At 49.1% G+C, this 8,244-nt stretch overlaps 1 protein-coding gene across 1 annotated transcript; it reads right to left on the reverse strand.

The window, feature by feature from the left end:
* Positions 1 to 2,810: 2,810 nt before the first annotated feature.
* Positions 2,811 to 4,751, reverse strand: DFJ58DRAFT_740055 (uncharacterized protein; the record flags this gene model as incomplete). The annotated part of the gene is made up of 6 exons (XM_041387068.1): positions 2,811 to 2,981; positions 3,037 to 3,818; positions 3,872 to 3,987; positions 4,040 to 4,054; positions 4,108 to 4,465; positions 4,517 to 4,751. 6 exons carry the CDS (start codon positions 4,749 to 4,751, stop codon positions 2,811 to 2,813), a joined length of 1,677 nt encoding a protein of 558 aa, XP_041234579.1.
* Positions 4,752 to 8,244: the final 3,493 nt, after the last annotated feature.

Genomic DNA, 8,244 nt, shown 5'->3' on the forward strand with positions numbered 1-8,244 from the left:
TCTTGGACACGTTCTATATCCTCCGATGATATTCCTCCACTCGGTGATCCCATCGCTCCAAGCCTACACGGCGCGGCACCAAGGAGGGAACAAGAGCGGTGTCGTAGAAAGAGACTAGCCCAGAAAAATCAAGCACAATCCGCGGTTTCTCCTGGATACATTTCGCGCCATGAAGCAGAATGCATTATTTCAAAACACATGATGCACTAATGTCCGAGAATAAATCAGACCTATCCAAAACATGGACCATGGTCGCTCACCATTATGAGGTCCTCGGGCAGATCCGTAGGCGAGCCGTAACCGAAACGATGCTCTCGAGATTTAAGAACGAGACGACCTCCATGTGAGAGGTGAAGTCACAGATCATGACTTCACTATGACCGTCGTTAGCAACAAATCACCAATCAACTACGTATGGATCGTACAAATTGCCATCCATCCTATAAGTCATAAATCAGCATCGGGCATTGATCCATCTCAAAACTAATGAACCTCACAAAGCCATTCACCCCATATTTCTGGCCCATTTACACAGATCCACAATGCGCTGCTCTTCATTATCCACCCACTCGGGTTTCATCTTCGACCACGCCACGAGATCTTGTTGTGTCCATCGTCCCCTCAGGGATGTTCACAGCGCTGCTTCCGTCAAAATAGAGCACTTTCAATCGGCCGAGCGACTTTAAGGGTGAGGGTGCCAGCACCCTGTTTCGATTGACCATGGCAGAAAACCTATGGAATGGTCTGGGCTCTACAGACACCCATTCCAGAGCGGTCGGTAAATGGGGACCGGTGAGGGCTCCATGGTAGAGGAGAGTGCCTACGGGAATAGTCCCTGGGGACTATTGTATGACCTGCATGACGTAAACGATGAGATGTGACATTCTGCGCGATGTTTAGTGTTTTCAGACATACCAATACGATAACGCGTGTTGGGCCAGAGTGTTTGAAAGCAGGGGAATTGGGCCGTTTCGAACACCAAATGTCCTGTCGCATTCACCGCAGGCGCTTCACCGAGATCCCATTGTCGAAGATCATTTTCGATCCCCGTGTAAATGATAAAGGCGCATGACTCGACAGAGGTGTTTGTGCGGTCAGGACCCGTTCGAATGCAAAGAAAAGCCAAACTGCTGCAGCTTTCCTGGTCGACAGCATTCCGACTTACAGCCTGAGGGCCTTTGAGTTGTAAGCTTAGTCATATACTTGGTGCTACATCTTCTGTCGAATTCGGCGTCATCCACAAAGTTATAGTTATCTTGTACCAATCTTGTGCACAAGGTCACTATCATCCCATAATTGATTGTGGCTGTACGTTCTCACCTTTCAACCCCGTGGGAATTCACGTGCTACACATACAACTTACAAGGTAACAACTTGAAGTGCATATGTTTGTTGTGCAACTCTGGAATCAATCTGCAATCAATATATTATGGTTCCCTACTTCCTTGAATCCCACCACCACCACTGCTCCGTTATCTGGTCAAACTTCACAATCCGTTGGTCTTCAAACAAAGATATGCACTTTGGTGAGCCGTTACTAGCAACTTCTCGTCAAAATCACGTAGAAGACGTATATCCTCTCCACCATGTCCTCCAGAGGGTGCGACGTATACATTAAACGGAAATCCACCACTTGGCGGCGTCGTGATAGCATATGCTGGAGTGAGCGGAAGCTGGTGTCAACACTCCTTCTGCTGAAGACAGAATCTATCGGAATACCATTCGTAGAAGGAGATTTTCGGCAACAGGTCCTATTTTCAGCGGAGCAGGTGAGACGACAACTTTGGCAGCAGTGAAATCATTGGCGCTATGGCCAGACATGCAAATTTTGAGTCTCAACACCATAATTCGCAGCATGGGTGACCTGCAATTCACGGCATTCGTGGATCGCATTGGAGAAGACTGCTTCGGAAATCGACGGAATCTCGCACTCATAGCAGCGACTACAAACTTCGACGATACCATTTACTTCCTCTTCCCACCACATGTTCTCGAAGACGCTGAAACGTCGGTGAATTCAAGGACAAAATTCTGGACAAATTACCGGGCGATTTTCGAAGTATCACGAACAGACATCAAGTACACACTCCACTTGCAAGACAACCTAGAATCTTGCTTAGGTTCAGACAGCCTGAAAGAAGCCCAGAACACATACCCGACTTAGGCCCGACTATCTTGCAATGTTGACTCATCCTGAAGTACCTCCTCATCGCCTGGATCTCAAACAGAATTGCATTTGTGCCATTCAATGAAGCCTCCCCGTAGAAAAAGGATTGGTCAGGAACGCGCGCGTGCGCGTAGTTGCTCTACCTCGCTAGTTCGTTGAAGTTCAACTCATCAATACTTTCGAAAGCCACTGCATCTTTGCCTTCCATCCAACTGTTCATCGTGGACTGTAAATCGAAGACAGTTTCCTTTGCGACCCACGTATGCAACTATATTTAATGGTTACCAAGGTTGGACGTTAGCACGAACCGTGCTCGACCTTCGAACGTATCCCTTTGCTCACGGTCAATTGTTGTCTAGGAGCCGACCGAAGGGTCGCAACATCATACCTCTGGATATAGCTGTATTTTACTATGTAATATTGTACAAAATCCTTGCCAGAACAAAGCCTGTTAAAATGGTAAACAAGGTTCCTGCTGATGAAATTCGGTCCCATTCTAGTAGTACAAGGTTGCTGCCGGCGAAGCTCGGCATTTATCAAGTTAAATCTATAAATTTATAAGAGTGTTATAACTTTGTACATACGCCACTGGCGCTTAAAGTAAACTCTACTGCAATGATTTGACAAAGACTAGGTAAGTATCCTAAAAACCATATGGCTCCAGCCGTCTGATACACTTGGGCTGTGGTCTCCTCCATTCACCTTTGTTTGGGTCTGGCCATAAGGAAGCACCGTCCCTCTGGGCTTGAAATGGTGGCTCATCGCCGGGAGTCGGGAAAAACCCAATGGGCCAAGTAGGCAAGTAGCACATCTCCTATAGTACATGACGAGGTCAGTCATTTCACAGAAAAGTAACTTGACATTGTCACCTCGAAACCACAGGCAGGTCGGCATTTCACCCACGCGCTCCAGTCTAACCAGGACATCAACTGTGTCACATCCTCCTTCCATTCGCCCATGAGAGTCCGTATGCGATCAGCTTCTGGGCGTTGTTCCGGAGGATACAAGGGGTCGACTCCAGTCATCATCCCAGAAGCCCACATCTTCGTGACGACACGGCATATTTCACGCGTGGTTTCCCGTGCCGCCTGCAGGAGCAAACGTTCAGAGGGCATCAATGTCGTTCCATGAGCTACAATGGAGGCCGTGTGCGATGTAGCACATTCCCGAAAAACTGGTGCAGCCCATGAATTTGTCGCGTTGGCAGTCACAGAGGTATTAGGAGGTAGAGCTGCAAACACAGTGTAGGGCAAAAGCACGGTGCGCAGTCGTCTCTGGACTTGTTGTGCGTGGCCAAACATCGACCTATCGTCCAGCGTCATGTTCGCAAGGTACTGCACCATCTCCAGGCGGCTGGAATATCGATCAACCACCACCCGCAAGACAGTCTTCCAGTCAATGCCACTGGTTGTCACGGGTGGTCGTGTCAATGCTTGAGCTAACCTGTCTTGGACACGTTCTATATCCTCCGATGATATTCCTCCCACTCGATGATCCCATCGCTCCAAGCCTACACGGCACGGCACCAAGGAGGGAACAAGAGCTGTGTCGTAGAAAGAGACTAGCCCAGAAAAATCAAGCATAATCCGAGTTTCTCCTGGATACATTTCGCGCCGTGAAGCAGAATGCATTATTTCAAACATATGATGCACTGATGTCCAAGAATAAATCAGACCTATCCAAAACATGGACATGGTCGCTCACCAGTATTGAGGTCCTCTGGCAGATTCGTAGGCGAGCCGTGACTGAAGCGAATGCTCTCGAGATTTAAGAACGAAACGACCTCCATGTGAGAAGTGAAGTCGCAGATCATAACCTCACTATGACCGTCGTCAGTAACAAGTCACCAAGGAACTACGTATGGGTTCGCACAAATTCATCTCCATCCTATAACTCATAAATTAGCATCGGACATCGATCCGTCTCAAAATCCAACGAACCTCACAAAGCCATTCACCCCATATTTCTGACCCCATTTACACAAATCCATAATACGCTGCTCTTCATTGCCCACCCACTCGGGTTTCATCTTCGACCACGCCACGAGATCTTGGGTGTCCATCGTGCCCCCAGGGATGTTCACAGCGCTGCTTCCGTCAAAATAGAGCACTTTCATCGGCCGAGTGACTTTAAGGGTGAGGTGCCAGCACCCTGTTTCGATTGGCCCGTGGCAGAAAATTATGGAGTGGTCTGGCTCTACAGACACCCATTCCAGAGCGGTCGGTAAATGGGGACCGGTGAGGGCTCCATGGTAGAGGAGAGTGCCTACGGGAATAGTCCCTGGGACTATTGTATGACCTACAGGACATATTGTGAAATCTGCGCGATGTTCAGGATTTTTAGACATACCGATACGATAACGCGTGTTTGGCCAGTGTTGAAGCAGGGAGTTGGCTGTTTCGAACACCAGATGTCCTGTCGCGTTCACCGCAGGTACTTCTCCAAGATCCCATTGTCCAAGATCATTTTCGACCCCCGTGTAAAAGGGTGAAGGCGCATGACTCGACAGAGGTGTTTGTGCAGTCAGGACCAGTTCAAATGCAAGGAAAAGCCAAACAGCTGCTGCTTTCCTGGTAGACAGCATTCCAACGAAGGGCCAAGGGCCTTCGAGTTGTAAGTTTAGTTATATACCTATGGCTACAAAGGCAATCGTCATTCCTAAAATTATGAATCATGCGACCATTGTGGGCCACAATGAGTGCCACTGAGAAGTTGAAATCGAGTTGCCAACCTTGGAGATCAGAGTCACTTTCCGTAGCTATCGTACCAATCGGTGGATCTGAGCAGTTTTCAATGTTCATTCTTCTGTAAATCGGGATGGTCTTGCAGCTATCTGAAGGAATGACTCGGATGAAAAATGGACGCAATGATGTTATTTCCTGTAAACCACAGCAATTTCGCCCAGGTGGACGCAAGGAGGCGTAAGCTATCATTTGACAGAAGAACGACAATCGCGGGGTATCTAGTCTGCCAGACCTCGTCAGAAGGAAGACAGTTGTCATTGGTCAATGCGGCCACGTTCCGGATGCGAATCTGAGTGGCACCGTAATCCGAATGCCCGCAGAATGATCACACATACGTGACCTCTACCGCTAACCAGAGCGGCGGAACTTCCAGCCTGAGGTCCTGAAGTAGAACGTCCAAATTACGAAGCTTGCGTGGCACAATGTGAAGAACACATACTCGTCATCGGCGAGGACGCGAACATTAACTACCAGACGGACTCGGGTTCGGAATTTGAATCCTGCAGGCACATGAGTAAGTGGATCCACTGGTTCACTAATTATACATCGTCTGCTTTCTGTGTTAGATCTCAGGCTATGATCTTCTATGATAGTATTATTGTTGGGCCAAACCCAGCAATGCCAAAAACACTCCAAAGATCGCACTGCCGCATCATAGTATGTTGCCAAAATCACGAACAGTTCTCTTTTTTTTTTTGGACAAAGCGAGCCTATTTTATAGCCACTGACTCGGACACTGTCTAGTTCTATATAAACGCTTATAGCGGTACCCAGAGGCTAAACGGGGTACCGGTCTGAGGGGAAATGGTCTTACGCACTCCCTACCTGTGGTAGGGGTGTGTAGCACTCCGTGAACTTCCTAGGTTGCCTCGGTCAGCGGGGGCCGGGGAGGCTTAATACCCACTAAAACCTCGAGTGATGTCCTCCTAATATTTCACTCTAATACTCACTGGACCATACAGGTCATACTTGAAACATTCCCGCGATGCCTGTGGTCCCCATTTGATTGTTGTCCCTATATCTATCCTTCCGAACCGGGCTCGCAAGTTCGAACGATGGACATCGGATGCGAACGTTGTCATTCTGATCAGCTCATCCCTCAGGATTTCGATGTCTCGTATGAAATCTCTCATCGAAAAGTCGGCACTCAAGAAATTCTCTTTCGAATATACCGTGATCGACGAAACGCACCGCATTAAAAATGTCGATTCCATCCTCGCTCAGATTGCCCGCTCGTTCATGTCCCGTGGACCATCTGCTTGTCATGGGAATGCCGCTGCAGAACAACCTCAAGGAACTGCTTGTGCTTCTGAACTTCATTTGCCCTGAAATATTCTTCTTAGTACGGCATGTCAAGTCCGACGTGGAGAAGAATCTTCTGCCTAGTATGTTCAACCGATACAGACATGTGCCTGCGCTGGCGTTGCCGCAGAGAAAGAAATTAACATTTATATTGACCTGACGGAGATGCAGCGGAAGTGGTACTGTTCAGTGCTTAAGAAAGACATAGTGTTGTTAACGGTACGCTACTAGTACTCCTCGACTTTGTCACCTACTTTAAGGCTTGACTGGAAAAAAGGAGAGCAAGACCCGCCTCATGAACATGAACATGCAGTTGCGTAAAGTGACATGTCACCCTTACTTGTTCGACGGCGCAGTGCGTCCGTTGTTTTTTTTTTGTTTTTTTTTTGATTCAATTTTCATGTCCTATGGAGAGTAATACTCTATGGAGGACAATACTATCTAGTCTAGGGGGGCCCCCAGTGCCCCCTGCGCATCTCTGAGTTCGCGAATGCCCTGATGTGGGACGTGCCCCATCAGTCCGCCGTTCCCGCCGGCCGTTTAGGACGCGCAACCCATCGAAGATGAGACGACTTATATGTACGCTTGTGGTAGGTATGGATTATCGGTATGAAGACAAAGACGCGTACTCGGCCGCAGAAGCGGGCAGGTACAGGAGTCGAAAGGTTGCAGTAGGATTAATTGGTGGGTGGTCCCATTTTGTTGGCTGATGGGAGGACCCGTTCCCGTCTGACTGATACCAGTGATGAAGCTAGTGACTCCGTGTGTGCGAGTGAGTGGTGGTGATACAAGATGATATGAAATGTTTGATGGTACCAAGGTGCGTGTACAAGCTTGCGTGCTTTCAAACCTGTTCAAAACTGATCAGTCTGCCGGAGTGAGAGGAAGCGGAATTTCACCAAGGACGGTCTTGAATCTACAAGTGCCATTGACATATCTAACGAGGTGAGGGGTGGCGTCGGGGTCTGTCAAAAGGAATTGAATGGAAGTGGCTCTTCGCCCTAGGGCGCTGACAAGTATGTGACGGTCACGTTGGAAGTGTGGGCAGTCTAGCAGGTAGTGGTGTACCGTCTCATCTATGCCGGGGGCAGTGGGGGCAAGATGGGCTGTCAGCTTTGCGGATACGGTGAAGGTGCTTGTTAAGTGGTGCGTGGCCAGTTCGAAGGAATATATAGAGGCTGATGAGGCGTTTTTGGGAAATTGGCAGTTAATTTGGTGAATGAACGTTTGAGGATGCTGGGGTCGAGTTGATTGAAGCGGTAGAAACGCGGGGATTTGCGCCAGAGCTGTCCCCATCTCTGGGTAGTGTCCTTGCTTTGCGTTTCTCTTAGGGCCGAAATGCTTAGTGGGAGGGCTTGGTGTCGAAGGAGGCGGGGTAGGCGGTTGACGGGGCTGTTGTTATGATGGCTCACTGCTGCCAGTTTGGCGTGCTTATCGACCTCCTCATTGCCATGGATCCCTGAGTGTCCCTGGGACCCAGCGCATGGTTACCTTGAAGTCTACATTATCTTTGGCGATTTTGCTCATCATCCTACGAAAACAATCCGCCAGATAGGAACCAGGACGTGAATGGAATGTCTCACCTGCTCGAATTGAAGCTTGGTTTGTCCACCGAGATAGAAAGGGGGAAGGACCAGGTCGCGTTCCGTGCCATCAAACGTGCGGCTAGAATCAGGCCGACTTCTTCTGCTTCAAATACCGTATGCTCTTCATCCGTCCCGAGGTGATATCGCAGTGTTCTGGGCTGCTGTCCTGCGCGGAATAGGACTGCAGCTGCCCCGATTTTACCCTTATAGCCCGATCCATCGCTGTATATCTGTATTTGGTCCATTAGTGTTTCATGTTCTGAAATGGCTGTGTCCTTGTTGACGGCGATATGCGTGGTCCAGGGGTTTTTGGCAGATGGTGGGCGTCGAGCTGGGGGTTAGGGTTTCTACGGTGGCAGGAGATAGGGCAAAGCGGCGGGTGAGGCGGTGGAGGGATGAACGGTGCGCTGCGACGTAGCGTTGGGCGGCTTTGCGGACTGGGATG

The sequence above is a fragment of the Suillus subalutaceus genome (genome assembly GCF_016647625.1).
Source record: "Suillus subalutaceus strain FC151 chromosome Unknown DFJ58scaffold_872, whole genome shotgun sequence".
Lineage (NCBI taxonomy): Eukaryota > Fungi > Basidiomycota > Agaricomycetes > Boletales > Suillaceae > Suillus > Suillus subalutaceus.